The 18,455-nt window shown below is 44.2% G+C and overlaps 1 protein-coding gene across 2 annotated transcripts in view; it reads left to right on the top strand.

Moving 5' to 3' along the window:
* Positions 1 to 2,077: 2,077 nt before the first annotated feature.
* The window catches only part of notch3 (notch receptor 3), a 224,764-nt gene continuing 208,386 nt past the window's right edge, over positions 2,078 to 18,455 (top strand). For both annotated transcript variants that reach the window (XM_063035973.1, XM_063035972.1), the window contains exon 1: positions 2,078 to 2,367. In XM_063035973.1, coding sequence (XP_062892043.1) covers positions 2,307 to 2,367 — 61 coding nt within the window. In that variant the 5' untranslated portion in view covers positions 2,078 to 2,306. The remainder of the gene's footprint in view (positions 2,368 to 18,455) is intronic.

Genomic DNA, 18,455 nt, shown 5'->3' with positions numbered 1-18,455 from the left:
TATTGGTACTGTATGTGAACTCATCAGGTCATATTCCTTCATCATAAGTCCTGATGAAGGGTCTCAGCCCAAACCATCAACTCATTATTTCCGTCCATAGCTGCAGCCTGACCTGCTGAGTTCCTACAGCATTGTGTGTGTGTGTGTGAGAGAGAGAGAGAGAGAGACTGAGTCTCTGAAAGAGAGAGAGAGAGAGAGAGAGAGAGAGACTGAGACTCTGTGTAACTCTGAATCTCTGGCACTTACAGGATATTTTGCGTTTATTTTTTTTCCTCCTGTTTTGTTATAAAGTTATTGCCTCCCTCGTTGGGGACCAGCAGCTCATCCAGCGTGGAAGCAGTTCTGAAAGGGCTACCTATTCTCCAGTGCTCTGCCCCTGTTCACCATTACTAGAATGTGGCTTTTGGCGGGAACATCATTGCCCATCCCAAGCCCTGAGTCATTCTTTGCATGGTATGGAGGAAAACCTGGCCAGTTTTTTTTCCTTTCCATAACTCTCCTGCTGATCTGGCAGGGTAAGTTTTTAAACACGCTGGGACTCAGATCTGTGTCTATACTGGTGGACATATTCCAGGAAGGGAGATTTTCTTTAAATCACTTTATCATCCTAAAATAATTTCTCTAATACCGTGCTCGATTAATTCCTTGAAAAGGGGATTTCAGCCCAGTCTATCCTCGCCCACCCCACAGGGGTTCGTTCTAAACAGAGGTGGGGTGGGTTTGGTGAGCAGAGGGCTGGTAAAGGCAGGAAGGGACACAAGTAAATAAAATAAATTGGTTCGATGTTTATAATTAACTAGTATATGGGAATACATTTCACTGCTGGACCACAGCAAGGAAAGGTTTTTGAAAGTTCTGACCTATAGCACAAACTTTTCAATCTTTGTAATGTTGTACTTTATTCTTTCTCAGTCCCTCTTTTGATAAACCCCGAGTGGTTCTGCTCCTCATTCCGCCCCTCCCCATCCTTGTGTTACATGACCCCAGTGTTTGAGACAAGGAGTGCTGCAACGCCATGTTGCTGCAATAACCTGATTTATCTGCTCGCTGCGTTCCCAGGCTCCACGGACTAATGAATACCACCGCAGCAGCATCCGAAGCTCTTAAAGTGGCACTTCCTCCCTCTTTTAAAGGAGCCCACTTCCACTTTTGAGTGAGCATATTTCCTAAAAGACTCTTGTCACCACTTTTAAGGAAGCCGTCGGTCCTATTTAAAGGGGGCACACTATCCATTTTACAACGACTTCACTCCCACTTTTAGAGGGAAATTTACCCAACTTCTTACGGAGTCTCTCGCCACCATGAGAAGACAATCTCTCCACTTTTAAAGGGACAGTCCCTCCAGTTTTAATGGGGCAATGTCCCCACTCAGGGGTGCATTCACCAATTTTACAGGTTAACCTGCCAGCTTTCTGCGATCCCCTCCCCCGGCACTCTTCCCAATTTTACTAAATGAACCCCTCCCATTTTTTATATGGGTCCTCTTCCTACGTTTAACGGGGGGGGGGGAGAAACACATCCTATTATAAAGGAGACCACGCCTCACTTTTAAAGGGCTCTTCATCCCAATTGTAAAGGGGACCAAACTCTCACTTTTAAAGGGACCTCTCCCCACCGTCAAAGGAAGAGAAAAGCAGCGTCTCGCCACTTTCAGTGAAAGCTTCATCACAGCTTCCCAACGTTTCACTGTAGTCAGCGGACCAAGTGCCGCAGATGTGAATGACCATTCTGCCCCGGCTCTGTCAGAGATGATCTGATCTCAAGGATACTTCCCCCTTAGCCCAACATTTCCCAATCCTTCTTTGCGTCATTCTAAGGTTAAAAAAATAGCCGAACATTCTGAATTTAACAGCGACAAACTTTTCAAGAGCATTTTTTTTGCCTTTAAGAAGTAGTTCAAACCGCCTTTCCCCCAGTTATAGGAAGAGGGACTCCTTAGCGAGACGGGACGTAGTCAGGAGCTGTTGCCTAGGTGTTTAATAGTAGCGACCGGGTGAGTACTGTACCCAGTCAGTTGGGACAGCTCCCGCCGGAGCACACCCCCACCCACCTCCCCCCCCGCGCGGATGGATACAACCCTGTGTACCACTCAAGGCTGCCTGCAGTGCTGAACTTTTCAAAAAAAAAGTTTGCTGTGAAGTTTGGAGGCGCGGGATCAGGGGTTCGAACCGAGGATTCTCCCGACGCCTGAAAAACTGCCTCGCCTTGCCTGATGATAACACAGAAAACCTGGGCACCACGTTTGAATGGATGTATAAGTTAGTCGTGGAATCGTAAGAAATCTCGGAACTTTAAAACTGCAAGCAATGGGGGATTTAAAACTCTGGAATTTACTTTGGGGACTCTTACTGACTGCGCTGTGTGAAGGTACGATTTGATTTAAGGAAAAGCTCACGAGGGCTTTTATTTGCAAGAAGTTTCTGCAGCAAGTAGGGACAATCAGAATTTGCGAGGGGTTTGTGTGAAGTATCAGAAAGCATGTTTATTTAAAACAATGTATTCCGAGCGATCGTGGGAATGTTTTTTTGCTGGTTGCAAATCACTACTTTTCACAGCTACTGCAGGGATGGTACGTCCAGCCTTGACTCTCCAATACTACAAGAACTCTTTTGTGTTTAAGATAAATTAAACTAACTTCTGATCGCAGTTGCAGGCATTGGGGAGTTTACTAATTTATTTAGCTTTTGCTGGCCGTTGTCGAAAGTAGCCCAGCTAGATTTTATCTAGAGGCTTGTAGGATGTAGTTCTAAAAGGGATTTTTGCTTTCTTTCTCTCATACATGTATACACACACACACACACACACACACACACACTCTTCTGATACACGGCGGCACATGTAACACACTCCAAATGCAGCAGGGGTTTCAGCGATACAGTTGACCACTTGTTTAACAGTTTAATGGGCAGATTTGCCGCAATATGGACAAAAAGAGTCCCTTGCATCTGTGCCGATCGTCTTGCACACACAACAGGCACTTTATAACGCGCGTGCGTGTCGATACAAACTTGTATATAAAGTTGGGAAGAATTTCCCAGTTTTGCCCCCTTTCTGTTGGAAATTTGCAAGCCACTTTGCCCACCGGATGATTGTGTTGAATTTGGCTCTGAACTCCAAAGATGCAGATTTCTTGTCATAGGATGTTAACAGGACCGCAGAAACTTCAAGTGAGGGAAAAATCTTTTTCCTCCCCCACCGCGGAGAACCATTTGATCTCTCGAGTTTTTTTTATTCGCATGCCCTTCAGCAATGCGTGGGCAGAGAGCTATGTGAATCCTGGCAGCAACCATGCACAAAATTTTCTTCCAAAAAATTTATGTCGACTATTTGTAATGGGACGGGCAGGGGGGTTGGGAACAGAGCGGCAGCGTGGGTCATGGGGATCTGCTTACTGCGGATGTATCGGGCAATCCTCCTCAGTCCTGTCTCCTTGGGAACCAAATGTTGGACGAAGGCGGGACGGTGAAGTGGGGTGGGGGTGCTGCTTGTCTTTTTGTAGGAGCCGGATTGGTTCGCGGGAAACCCAGTGGTAGATCCAATACAAAGAATCTCCCAGTTTTTACTTGGCATTGTTACTTGCAGCGCGACCAGGCGAGACCCCCGTCACTGAGTGTTACTTTAGTAGACACTGACTCTTTCCATTGTGCGACCGTAGCCCGAGGCTGGAGCTGCAATCCAGTTCCCTTCTGCCAAGGATTTCTTCCCTCCCGCCAAGGATTTCTTCCCTCCCCGCCAAACAAACAAACAAAAAACTCTGCTTCTCATCAGAGACCCGAGAGTCTCCTGTTCCCTCCCCGTCCTTTCCAGTTGGGCGATGTTATCAGCAGAAGTGTTTTGGGGGTTTTATTTTGGAGGGATCTCTCAGGCAGGAATCTCACTTTTGAACTTGGTGCTCAAACACTGTGAACAGCTTCGCATCACCTCCCCCCCCCCCCAATCTCTTCTCCACTCCTCTCCAAATTAAAGCTGCGCGGACTGGAGATCATGTCTTACGAGTATAAATTGAGCGAGCTAGGATTTTTCCTCTTTAGAGCGAAGGAGGATGAGAGGTCCATAAGACACACAGATGGAGTAGATAACCAGAGGGTGGAAATGGCTAACTCGAGGGGGCGTAATTTTAAGATGATTGGAAGAAAGTATTGGTGTTGGTGGTGGTGGTGGTGGTGGTGGTGGTGGTGGTGGTGGTGGGGGGCGGGGGGGCGAGAGAGGATGTCAGCGATCAGTTTTACACCGAACAACACGCATCAAAGTTGCTGGTGAACGCAGCAGGCCAGGCAGCATCTCCAGGAAGAGGTACAGTCAACGTTTTGGGCCGAGACCCTTCGTCAGGACACCGAGTTGTGCGTGTGTGGAATGCCCAGTCGGGAGTGATGGTAGAGACATTCAAGAAACTGCTGTTTGTTTATACATTTCTGGTCTGGTATCCTACAGCACCCCTGGAAGAAGGTGGAGTGTCATTCCTGAAAAGCTCCACCATGCACGGAATATGGAGAAGCTCTTCAGAAATGACCCTCCGTCTTCATCCATACATCCATGTGGGAATAAAAGAGAGACGTATCGGGGGTTTGTGTTCTACCCTCCCCGTCTCCCCTTCCGTTCCAGGGATCTCTCTGATCCTGCCATTCTAGCCTCCAGTGCCGGCTTCTCTCCAAACACAAGGCTCGGGGAGGGGACACAGGTTCAAGGTGACTGGCAAAAGAATTCGGCGTGACATGAGAATAAGCTTCCTCACTCAGCAAATGGCGCTGGACCAGCGTTCCCGGCCTGGAAGGACGGTGGAAGCAAACTTAATGAAACTTAATCAAGGGAGTTAACTAGACAAAAAGATCGAACGTTACGGCACAGTACAGGCCCTTTGGCCCACGATGTGGCGCTGACCTTTTAACCTGTCCTTCCCTCCTACACAACCCTCCATTTTCCTATCACCCATGTGCCTCTCTCGACGTTTCTTAAATGTCCCTAATGGGCTGCCTCCACCATCACACCTGACAGCACTTTCCACACCCCACCATTCTCTGTGTGAAAAAAATCTACCTCTGACATTCTCCCTTATACTTTCCTCCTTAATTGCCTTAAAATTATTACGTTTTTTACATTTTTATTTAGAGCCATAGCACGGTATCAGGCCCAACAAGCCCTTGCCGCCCAGTTATACCACGTGACCAATTAGCCTATTGGCCTGCTTGCCGATGGAAACCCATACAGTCCTGGGGAGAACATACAATCTGTGGTGAGAATTGAACCTGGGTTGCTGGGATGGTGCTAGTGTTACGCTAACCGCTACACTTCCATGTGGCCCTCTTATTAGCCATTACCACCCTGGTAAAAAGCCTTTGGGTGCCCACTTGATCTAGCCCTTCTATCAACTTGGACGCCTCTATCGAAATATGAGGGAGAAGGGAAGGGTGAGGGTTATGGAGAATAATCTGGGGACTAGGACTGGCTGGATGTGCATCTTACAAAATCAGGACCGGAATCGGGTTTAATATCTCCAGCATATGTCGTGAAATTCATCAACTTTACAGCAGCAGTACGTGATAAGTAAATATAGAGAAAAAATATTGATGTCTATTAAATAGTTAAGTTAAAAATAAGTAGTGCAAAAACCCAGAAATAAATTAGTGAGGTAGTGTTCATGGGTTCAATGTCCATTTAGGAATTGGATGACAGAGGGGAAGAAGCTGTTCCTGAATCGCTGAGTGTGTGCCTTCAGGCTTCTGTACCTCCTACCTGATGGTAACAGTGAGAAAAGGGCATGCCCTGAGTGGTGGGGGCCCTTAATGATGGATGCTGCCTTCCTAACACCCGGCGCTTTGAAGGTGTCTTGGATACTACAGGGGATGGAGATGACTAATTTTACAATTTTCTGCAACTTACTTCAATCTTGTGCTGTAGCCCCCCCCCCCATACACGATGGTGATGCAACCAGTCAGAATGCTCTGCACGGTACATTTGTAAAAGTTTTCAGGTGTTTTAGTTGACAAACCAAATCTCCTCAGACTCTGAGTGAAATATAGCCACCACTGGTGATTTGTGAAACCGTGGGAGGATGATATTCTGCTGGCGGAGGCTTCAGTTACAAAAGCTTTTGGCCCTTGTCAACATTCCCACACACTTTCTGTCCCTCTGACCTAACACTACCCTGTAACAAAGCAGATAGACATCTGCCCACTGTCACTTTTCGCTTTGCCCTACTTTGCGGTACTGCTGTAATGAGTTAAACTGTGTGGATGGCATAGAAGACAAGTTTTTCACGGTACCTCTGTACGCGTGACAATAAACCAATTTACCTGCCCAAATTTCTCCGGCGTCATGGGTTCACACACAGAAGACGCTGGAGGAACTCGGCAGGTCAGGCACCACTTATGGCAGGGTGTAAGCAGTCGATGGTTTGGGTTGAGACCATTGATGGTTTATTCTGCTACGTAGATGCTGTCGGACCAGCTGAGTTCCTCCTGCATCTGCAGAATCTTGTGCATTCACTCCTGGTAATTGGTTTATTGTTGTCACAAGCACTAAGATGCAGTGAAAAACTTTTCTTTACACACCAGCCAGATAGATATTCCGGACATGAGTACATCGGTGTTGCACAAGGAAAGAAAACTTCTAAGCAACTCAAGATACTTTACTATGTAAGAGGTGCAAGTTGTAAAAAACAAAGCTATCGGTTACTTCTCTTTCCTGTTATGTTGTAATCTTGTATTTTCTGTGGCATCATGAGCTCACTCGTGATACTGATTCCTTCTCCTTCTCTCTTTACCGTGTGGAGCATGACCATTACAGACATGGTTTGTTGTGTATTCTGACTAGTTCTCTGCACTTTTTTCCTCTAGGGAGCTGCCAACGGTGGAAATCAAGCTGGACTGGCGACAGCCAGTGGTGTCTTTTCCGCCAGGTACATCTGGTCTCTGCACAGCGTGGGCTTTGCGTTTTGCTATGGCTGATCTTAGATCTTTCTGTAATTTCCAGTATATCGTACTCTATAAACCTTTACCATCACAATGACAAGAGACCATAAGATATAGGGGCAGAAGTAGGCCAGTGGGCCCATCAAGTCTGCTCCACCATGCAATTGTGGGTTGATCCAATTCTTCCAGTCATCCCTACTCCCCTGTCTTCTCCCCCATACTTTTTGATGCCCTGGCTAATCAAGAACCTATCTATCTCTGCCTTAAATACACCCAATGACTTGGCCTCCAAAGCCACTCATAGCAACAAATTCCACAGATTTACCACCCTCTGACTAAAGTAATTTCTCCACATCTCAGTTCTAAAAGGATGTTCTTCAATCCTGAAGTCGTGCCCTCTTATCCTAGAATCCCCTACCATGGGGAATAACTTTGCCTATCTTATCTGTTCAGGCCTTTTAACATTCGGAATGTTTCGATGAGATTCCCCCCCCCCCCAAAAATTCTTCTGAACTCCAGGGAATACAGCCCAAGAGCTGCCAGATGTTCCTCATACAGCAACACTATATAATTCCTGGAATCGTTCTTGTGAATCTTCTCTGAACCCTCTTGAACGTCAGTATATCCTTTCTAAAATAAGGAGCCCAAAACGGCACATAATACTCCAAGTGTGATCTCCTGAGTGCCTCATAGAGCCTCAACATCACACCCCTGCTGTTATATTCTATACCTGTAGAAATGAATGCCAACACTGCATTCGCCTTCTCCACACCCGACTCAGCCTGGAGGTTAAGAGACATTTTTTTCACAGTGGTTGTTTGTCAGTCTTTGTTTGTGTATAGTTTTTTCATAAACTCCATTGTATTTCTTTATTTTCCTGTAAATGCCTGCAAGAAAATGAATCTCAAGGTAGCATATGGTGACATTTACGTACTTTTTTGATAATGAATTTGCTTTGAAACTTTGTCTATTCTCTTCCTTAGGTCTATGCCCCTCTTCAGATTAGATGTGTGTCTAAACTTCACCTGCCTTCCTGCTATAACAGTTAACATGCCATCCCATCGATAATCTATCAGTCTTAATTCTGAACTTTTCATTTGGACTTGGTCTCAACAATTTTGTTTCGGGAGATGTACACAGCTTCTCTCAACTTTTGTATGAAGACACACGTGTCACCTTTGACCTCTAAGTTTCAGCCGAAGTGCCCTTTCCCATTGTTCACCACTAGAGGAAATAGTTTATTTTCACCATTCTATCAAATCCTTTAATTACTTTGTTCAGTTTTCCCCATATACATTTCTATATCAACTATTCATTCTCCTCCTTAGATGCTGCCTGACCTGTTGAGTTCCTCCAGTAGTTTGTGTGTGTTGCTTTGTGTTCACAAAGTATTTTTCCCGGCATTCAGAGCTGAACACCACGTCTGACCAGGATCCAACAAAACCTTTTCCCAAATATAGAGTATTTTATACTCCTTTGCTTTCCAGGATATTTGAAATAATGGGCTTATATTCCGCTGGCCTCTTTGATTTTAATCTTCTGACTCAACATTTCTTATGCAAGGACTTGAAAATTTGTCTGCACAAGCACAATTCTGACATAGATTCTTTGATCCAAAGTTTCTATCCATTCACTAAATCTACCAGTGCCCCCTCTGCATAATCCATTTCTTTTATCTGCTCCACCTGACGTGGAGCTAGGATTGATGGCGTTCTGCTTCTGAAGTAGAAAGCGTGTCGTGTTTCCAATAGAGGGAGAGTGTAGGACTTCAGTGCACAGCCTCTGAATAGAAGGATGTCCATAAGACCATTAGAGATAGGAGCAGAATTAAGCCATTCAGCCCTTCGAGTCTGCTCCGCCATTTCTTAATGGCCGAACAATTTTTCTCCTTAACTCCATTCTCCTGCCTTGTCTCCGTAACCTTTCACGCCCTGACTAATCGACAACCTATCAATCTCCGCCTTAAGTACACCCAGTGACCTGGCCTCCACAACCACCTGTCGCAATGAATTCCACAGATTCACCACCCTTGTGCTAAAGAAATTCCTCATCATCTCAATTCTAAATGGGCATCCCTCTATTTTGAGGTTGTGTCCTCTGTTCCTAGACGCCCCCACTATAGGAAGCATTCTCTCCACATCCACTCTGTCTACACCTTGCAACATTCGATAGGTTTCAAAGAGATATCCCCTCATTCTTCTAAATTCCAGCCGGTGCAAGTGCAGGATAATCAAGCATTCGTCATATGATAAGCCCTTTCATTCCTGGAATCCTTCGCGTGAACCTCCTCTGAACTCTCTCCAACGTCAGCATATCCCTTCTTTGACACGGGGCCCAAAACTGCTCACAATGCTCCAGGTGAGGCATCACCAGTACCTGAGAAAGTCTCAGCATTGCATCTTTACTTTTATATTCTAGTCCTCTTGAAATGAATGCTAACATTGCATTTGCCTTCCACACCATCAACTCAACCTGCAAACTAACCTTTACAGAGTTCTGCATGAAGACTCCCAAGTCCCTTTGCACCTTGGATTTTTGAATTTTCTGACTGTTTAGGAAATAGTCTGTGTTTTTGTTTCTTCCACCCAAATGCATGACCATATACTTTCCGACACTCTATTTCATCTGCTGCTTCTTTGCCCATTCTCCTAATCTGTCTAAGTCCTTCTTCAGCCTCTGCTTCCTCAACACTACCTGCTCCACTCCCTATCCTCGTATCATCTGCAAACATGCCAAAAATCCATCAGTTCCATCATCTAAGTCCCTGATGTATAACGTAAAAAGAAGCGGTCACAACATCAACCCCTTCCGAACACCACCAGTCACCAGCAGCCAACCAGAAAAGGCTCCCTTTATTCCGAATCAGCCAATCCTCTATCCATGCCAGTATCTTTCCTGTAATACCATTGCCTCTTGTCTTGTTAAACAGCCTCGTGCGGCATCTCGTCAAAGGCCTTCTGAACATCCACTGATTTTCCTTTGTCTATCCTGGTTGTTATTTCTACAAATAGTTCCAACAGATTTGTTAGGCAAGATTTTCCCTCGAGGAAACCATGCTGAATACAGCCTATTTTATCATGTATGTGTCTAAGCACCTTGAGACGTCATCCTTAACAATCAACTCCAATATCTTCTCAACTACTGAGGTCAGGCTAACTGGCCTATAGTTTCCTTTTCGAACAGAGTGAGGTGGGGTTTCTTTAGCCAAAGCAGCAAGAATAACAATGGAGCAGCAAGATTAAATGTTTTAACAGTCATGTTATTAACAATAACGCTGGGCAACTTGTAGTGTGTGAGCGATGAACCGGGCCCACTGAGACAAATCATGTGTGCTCGAAAGGCTGTGCAAAAACAGAGAGAGCCCTCTGCATGTAGGAGGCCCAAACGATCTGATACGGTTCAGTGAATCTGTGGAATTCATTGCTACAGATGGTTGTCGAAGCCATGTCATTGGGTATATTTAAAGTAGAGGTTGACAGGTTCTTGATTAGTAAGGGCATCAAAGGTTCAGCCTGAAACGTTGACTATTCTTTTCCGTAGATGCTGTCAGATCTGCTGAGTTCCTCCAGCATTTTGTGTGCGTTGCAAGTGCTTCGGGGAGAAGGCGAGAAACTGGGTTTGAAGGGAGAAGTGTCTTGTAGACGGATTGGGGTTGGATAGGGTAGTGTGGTAGGGTAGGGAGGCAGCATAACACTTTTACAGCTTGGGTGTTGGAGTTCATTTCCGGCACATCTGTGTGAGGAGTTTGTGCTTTCTCCCCGTGATCGTGTGGATTTTCTCTGGGTGCACCAGTTTCCTCCCGCAGTCCAAAGATGTGCAGTACCTATAAAAATTATTCACCCCCCCCCAGAAATGTTATCGTTTTACAACAGTGGACTTTTTTTTTACACTGGTCAATACAAAAGACTCTTTTGTATCGAAGTGAAAACAAATTTCTACAAATTGGTCTAAATTTATTACAATTATTAAACACAAAATAATTGATTGCATAATTACGTACCCCTTCCAGTCAGTGTTTAGTTGATACACTTTTAGCAGCAATTACAGCCTTGAGGCTTTGTAGACTGTTCTGCTAAAGGGTTTCAACCAGAAACATTGACTATACTCTTTTCCATAGATGCTGCCTGGCCTGCTGAGTTCCTCCAGAATTTTATTGTGTTGCTTGGATTTCCAGCATCCGTAGATTTTCTCTTGTTTGTGATTGGATAGGTCTCTATCAGCTTTGCACATCTGGACACTACAATTTTTCCCCATTCTTTTTTACGAAACAGCTTAAGCTCTATCAGATTGCGTGGGGGTTGTGAGTGAACAGCCCTTTTCAAGTCCAGCCACAAATACTCAATTGGATTGCGGTCAGGACTCTGACTTGGCCACTCAAAGTCATTAACTTTGTTGTTTTTAAGCCATCCCAGTGTAGCTTTGGCTTTATGCTTGGGTTCATTGTCTTGCTGGAAAAGAAATCTTCTCCCAAGTTGCAGTTCTCTTGCAGTCTGCATCAGGATTTCCCTGTATTTTGCTGCATTCATTTTACCCTCTACCTTCACAATGTTTCACAGTAGAGATTGTGTGTTTTTGATTATGTGTTTGGCTTATGCCAAACAAAGCATTCAGTCTGATGACCAAAAAGCTCAATTTTGGTTTATTCAGACCTTAGAACTTTCTTCTAGCTTACTTCAGAGTCTCTCACATGCTTCAGGCATGCTTCAAGCCAAGATTTCATGTGAGTTTTTTTCAACAGTGGCTTCCTCTTTGCCGTTCTCTGATAAAGCTGTGACTGGTGAAGCACCTGGACAACAGTTGTACGCGCAGTCTCTCCCATCTCAGCCACTGAATCTTGTAACTCCTCCAGAATTGTCATAGGTTTCTTGGTGGCCTCCCTCACTAGTCCCCTTCTTGCACGGTCACTCAGTTTTTGAGGTCAGCCTGCCCTAGGCAGATTTACAGCTGTGCCATATTCTTTCCATTTCTTGATGATTGACTTAACTCTACTCCAAGGGATATTAAGTGACTTGGAAATTTTCTTGTATCCATCTCCTGACTTGTGCTTTTGAATATCCTTCTCATGGAGTTGCTTGGAGTGTTCTTTTGTCTTCAATGTGATGTTTTTGCCAGGATACTGACTCACCAGCAGTTGGACCTTCCAGATACAGGTACATTTTTACTACAATTGAAGCAACTTGACTTCACACAGGTCTCCAAAAACAGAACTCCATTTTAACTAATTATGTGACTTCTAAAACCAATTGGCTGCACCAGTGATGATTTAGTGTGTCATATTAAAGTGGTTGAATACTTAGCAATCGATTATTTTGTTTTATATTTGAAATCAATTTAGATCACTTTGTAGAGATCTTTGTAGACACATAAGAGTCTGTTTCCGTTGATCAGTGTCAAAAGAAGCCAAATTAAATCCACTGTGATTCAGTGTTGTAAAACAATAAAACATGAATACTTCCAAGGTGGGAGGGGGGGTGAATTCTTTTTATAGGCACTGTATCAGTTAGTAGGTGAATTGTCCTGTGATTAGGTTATGGTTAAAGAGGTGGGTTGCTGTGTGGTGTGGCTCAGCTGGATGGGCCGGTTCTCTAAATAAAATAAAATGAAACATAAATCAGCTATGGTGGAGCAGATTTGATGGGCTGAATGGCCTGATTCTGCTCCTATGTCTTGTGCTTGGCCTGAGTTCCTGGAATAGGGTATTGCCAGTCTGAAGTTCATTCTTATTGTCTACGTCATAGTGTCTGGTATCTCCTAATCAGTTGCCTCCTTTTTCTTGGTCTCCCAACATATCATTCATGAAGTATGAATAGTAATGATTACAGTAAAATTCCAGTAACCAGTGTCCATTTATTGGGAACTCCAAAGTTCAGGGATCAGGCTTGCTCATTAGTCTGGAATTCGAGCCTGGGGTTCATGGTTAAAATGGAGTGTGGTCACAGCAGGACCAGACCAGACTGTGGAGAGGGAGGACACTAGAGTTGGGATTAGGCTGCGCTTGGAGTATTGTGTGCAATCAATCCCATTACAGGACAGATGTGGAGACTTTGGAAAGGATGCAAAGGGGTTACCAGAATGCAGACTCTAATGGGGGATGTGAGGTATGAGGAGAGGTTGGACAAACATGGTTGTTTCTCTGGAGCTTTGGAGGCAGAGTGGTGACCTGCTGGAAGTTTATAAAATTATGAGGGGCACAGATAGCATAGACAGTCAGAACCTTTATCCCAGGATATACATGACAAGTACTAGAAGACATGAATATGGGTGAGAGGGGAAAGTTTAAGGGAGATGTGTGGGGCAGGTTCCTTACACAGAGAGAGCTTGGTGCTTGAATGGTCTGCTGGGTGAACTGACAGTAGCAGATATGACAGTGGTGATTAAGAGGCTTTTAGATAGAAACATGCAGTAACTCTGCAGGAAGTGCTGGGATATGGATCATGCGCAGGCAAAAGAGAATTAGTTTAATTTGATACTGCGTTTAGCACAGTCATTGTGGGTTGAAAAGCCATTCATGTGCTGACCTGCCCTGTTCTGTTATGTTGAACGTCATGGGTTAGGATCATGGTTTCTAGACAGATTGGGGTTGGATACCTTGTGTACTTCACACTCCTGTTAAACACTGGGTTCACTGGGGAAAATATATTATACCACTGTGTGTCGTGTTGACAAAGTGAAATGAAAATGTGTTGGGATATTATTAGGAGTAACATTCAAAAGTCTGGAAAATCTACTGATCTACATGACCAAAGTCCTAATTATCGGAGTTTTGCTATATGGCCTCTGCCAAGGATGTCTTTTGCGACTCACTTGGAGTTTCAGCTGCATGTAAGCTGTAAGAAACCCGCAGCCAAATGGTGAGCTTAATCTCTTTCCGCCTTTGCATCCACTGAGAAACTCGCTCTGCAGCTTACTAACAATGCCCGCGGAACGACGCAATTGTTCAGTGAAGCATTTTGGCAGGAAAATTGAGGGGAAGAGAAATGAACTGAACAGTGCGTTCTTAAAGAGGAACAGAAGAGACATGAGAGGGTATCAGCTCACACCCTTGACGATGACTGGTTAAGAGAAGGTGATTTAAAAAAGATATTTTTAAAAAGGTGGCAGAAAGCAGAGACGTACTACTAAACCTTTATTAATCATTTCTTAGGCCCCAGGTGGAGTATTGTGTTCAGTTCTGGGCACCTTGCTTTTAAGAACAATGATGATTCCTGGAGAAGGTGCGGGAGAAACTTACCATTGGAATGGGATCTGGGACTTAATTAACGTGAAGAGGCTGGAGCCGCAGAGGCTGCCAGTCGAAGGCTGTACACTTGGCAGTGAAAGTTACTTGGACTATTTAATTAGCAGTAGGAGGTTGCATGAGAAGTTCGGTTTGTCAGGCAAATGCAACTGACTGGTGATCATGGACAGGGCTGATTTCCATCACTTTCCCAAACAAGAGGGAAGCCATTACTCTAACTAGTGGTGCTTCCCTATGTTTTACAGTGTTTCTTCCAATGCCCCTCCCCGTGGTCCACCTCTCCTACTTTCCTGCTTCTTCATTGCCTTCATTCCAAACTATACTGGGTTGAAAGGAACGATCAGATGATCATCTGCCAGATTATTCCTTTAACCAATAACTGGGCATCGTGCTCTACCTTCCAGTGTAATATTCTTGGACAATTTCCTCTTGTGCGCTGCAGTTCAATATCGTTTCTGTGCCATCTGCTCGAATCTCCCAGCGAACATGACTCCAGGATGGAAGAAGTTGGGCGGGATGACATGGTAGTGTAACACTATTACGGTGCCAGAGATCACCGATTGGGGTTTGATTCCCATCACTGCCTGTAAGGCGTTTGTAGATTCTGCCCGTGACCACATGGGTTTGCTCCAGTTTCCTCCCATGTTCCAAGGATATATGGTTAGCGTTAGTGAGTTGGGGTCGCGCTGTGTTAGCACTGGAAGCATGGTGACGTTTGCAGTCTGTCCCCAGCACGACGCTCGCTGATTTGACTTAATGCAAATGATGCATTTCACTTTGCTTCAATGCACAGGTGACTTTTTAATTACCTTTAAAGCTACTTTTTAATTATTTTCTAGTAAGACAGTAATTAACACACTCAAAGACCTGGATCATCGATTGATGTATAAAATCATGAAGGGCATAGATGGGAAGAACACGCACAGTCCTTTCCCTGCGGTTGGAGAATCAGGAGCTAGAGGACATGGCTTTAGGGTGTGGAAATGGGTACCCGAGCAGCAACCTTTTCACCCAGAGGATGCTCTGCAATGAGCTGCAAGAGGAAGTGGCTGAGATAGGACATTAACGGTATTGAAAAGGTATTTGGATGGGCATTTGGAAAGGTTTAGAGCAGGAATTCCCAACCTTTTTTATGCCATGGACCAATACCATTAAGCAAGGGGTCCATAGACCCCAGGTTGGGAACCCCCTAGTTTAGACGGATATAAACCAAAATGCAGATACAGTCGGCCCTCCTTATCCGCAGTTTCCACGTGTGCGGATTCAACCAACCGCGGATCGGGAAAACCTGGAAGCCCTCTCTCCAGCACTCGTTGTTTGAGCATGTACAAACTTTTTTTTCTTGTCATTATTCCCTAAACAGTGCAGTATAACAACTATTTACAGAGCATTTACATTGTATTAGGTATTATAAGCAATCTAGAGATGATTTAAAGTACAGGCAGTCTTTAAGTTGGATTTGTATGTAAGTCGGAACAGGTACATCTGGTACGTATTATTTAGCGTCAGTTAGTCAAACGTTTGTCGTAGTATAGAGTATATATTTTACCTTTCTATGCATATAAAGCATAAAGAAACGTATGTATTTCAATAATTAAACCACTGTGTTGCTTAGTAATAATTGTAGCTTTCATCGGGGCAGGGCCTTTCACATGCTCCATTATTCTCAGTTTATCCTTTAAAATTGTTCCGATCATTGACCGACTGTGGCCTAACGCTTTTCCAATGACCGATGGCGTTTCACCTCTTTCCGATCGCTTTATTATTTCCACTTTATTTTCAATCGTGATCGTTTTCCATCGACGGAATAGAAACACCGCGGATTCAGCAGCGGGTCCGGAGCTCCCCCGGGTCCTAAAGTCCACCCGCACTGAGACAGGTTAAATAAGGGACTTGAGCATCCAGCGTTTTTTGGTATCCACGCGGGGGTCCTGGAACCAATCCCCTGCGGATAAGGAGGGCCGACTGTAAATGCTTAGATGGTATTCTTGGCCAGAATAGAATAGTTTGGCTGAAGGGCATGATTCTGTGCTATGTGGCCTGACTTTTGATAGGTATGGTCATTAATTTCAAAAAAGGCATGGGTTGGTGAATAGTATATAATATGATCCAAAATATTAGAATTAAGCAGAATAAAATATTTTCAAAATAAGGTCCATAAGACGCAAGAAGCAGAGTTAAACCATTTGGCTCATTGAGTCTGCTCCACCATTCAATCATAGCTGAAATCATGGCAGAAAGTTAATTTGCAGCTTTTCTGTGGAAAAGAACACAAATGCAATTTAATATTTAAGAGACTACTAGACAGGTATATGGAGGAATTTAAGCTGGGGGGTTATATGGGAGTCAGGGTTTGAGGGTCGGCACAACATTGTGGGCCGAAGGGCCTGTACTGTGCTGTATTATTCTATGTTCAATGTGGGCATTTATTTCAAGGGAAATAGAATATAATAACAAAGGGGTGATGCTGAGGTTTTATAAGACACCAGTCAGGCTGCACTTGGAGTATCATCAACAGTTTAGGACCCCATATCTTAGAAAGGATAAGACCATAAGATATAGGAGCAGAAGTAGGTCATTCGGTCCATCGAGTCTGCTCAGCCATTCAATCGTGGGCTGATCCAATTCTTCCAGTCATCCCCAGTGCCCTCCCTTCACCCCATACCCTTTGATGCCCTGGCTAATCAAGAACCTATCTATCTCTGCCTTAAATGCCTCCACAGCCGCTCATGGGAACAAATTTCACAGATTTACCACCTTCTGACTAAAGTACTTTCTCCGCATCTCTGTTCTAAATGGACGTCCTTCAACCCTGAAGTCATGCCGTCTTGTCCTAGACACCAGTACCAGGGGAATAACTTTGCCATATCTAATCTGTTCAGGCCTTTTAACGTTCGGTCATTGGAGAGAAACCAGAGGAAGTTCAGGAGGATGATTCCAGAAATGAAGGGGTTAAAATATGAGGAGTGTTTGGCAGCTTTGGGCCTGTACTCACTAGAATTTAGAAGAATGCATGGGAGATCTCATTGAAACCTTCCAAATGTTGAAAGGACCACACAGGGTGGATTGTGGAGAGAATATTTCCTCTGGTGGTACAGTATTATGAATGCCAGGTCAAGCCATCCCCGATGTGCTCAGTGGGGGAGGGGGGGCGGGGGGAAGCTCTCCCCACCATTGTGCACATCTACATGGAGTTGTTGTTGGAAAGCAGCATCCATCATCAGGGACCCCCACCTCCCAGGTCATGCTCTCTGCTCACTGCTGCCGTCAGGAAGAAGGTACAGGAGCATCAGGACTCACTCCACTGGTTCAGGAACAGCTATTACTCCTCAACCATCAGGCTCCTGAACCAAAGGGTATAAATTCAGTCAACTTCACTTGCCCGTCATTTACTGTTCCTGCAACCTATGGACTCACTTTCAAGGACTCTTCATTTCGTGGTCTGTGCTTGCTTCTTTTTATCTCTCAGTCTCTCCGTCTCTCTCATTATTTCATTTTTTTCCTTTTTTATATTTGCACAGTTTGTTGTCATTTTCACACTGGTTCTCCATTCTCCACCCTGTTGGTCTGGTCTTTCATTGATTGTATTATGGTTATTGGATGTACAGTATTGAGTATGCCTGCAAGAAAATGTATTTCATATGGTGACATGTACTGTATGTTCTTTAATAATAAATTTACTTTGAATGGCAGAACAACGGGTTGAGAGGGAAAATAAATGAATATTGTAATATTTTATTTTTTATTTGGAGATATAATGTTCAGACCGTTCTGGCCCAGTGAGGACACACCGCCCAATTGTACCCAAGTGACCAACCACCTACTAATTGGAATTTGGGAGAGCAAACCTATGCAGTCACAGGGAGGATGTATAAACTAGTTGTAGTATGAAGGCTGTTATCACAGCCTGAAATCTGAGGGTACACCTATTTGGTAAAGTAGAACTATAACACTGCCTATCATATATTGTGGATACCAATACTCTAAGGAGAATAAACTTCCAAAGGATATTAAAGCAACACCTTGATAATTGTGAATTTTAGATATCTCAGTATAGATTGGAGAAAAGAATACAAGGGGCAGGAAGAAGGAAATTATGTCGTAATGTGCAATGGATCAGTGAACTTTCCACTTGTACTTTTGATCATAAAGGATAGACTGATAAAGCATAGAAGTATTTATGCTGGCTCTTTGACAAAGGTCTTTAATTAATTTCCTGTCTACCTACCCTATCTCCATACTCACTTGGTTCAGCTTCCCCTTTGGAATTGACTATCAACTTTCCATCATTCTGTATATAACACAGACAA

This window comes from Mobula hypostoma, chromosome 29 (genome assembly GCF_963921235.1).
Source record: "Mobula hypostoma chromosome 29, sMobHyp1.1, whole genome shotgun sequence".
NCBI lineage: Eukaryota > Metazoa > Chordata > Chondrichthyes > Myliobatiformes > Myliobatidae > Mobula > Mobula hypostoma.
This window is presented reverse-complemented; position numbering and strand designations above follow the sequence as displayed.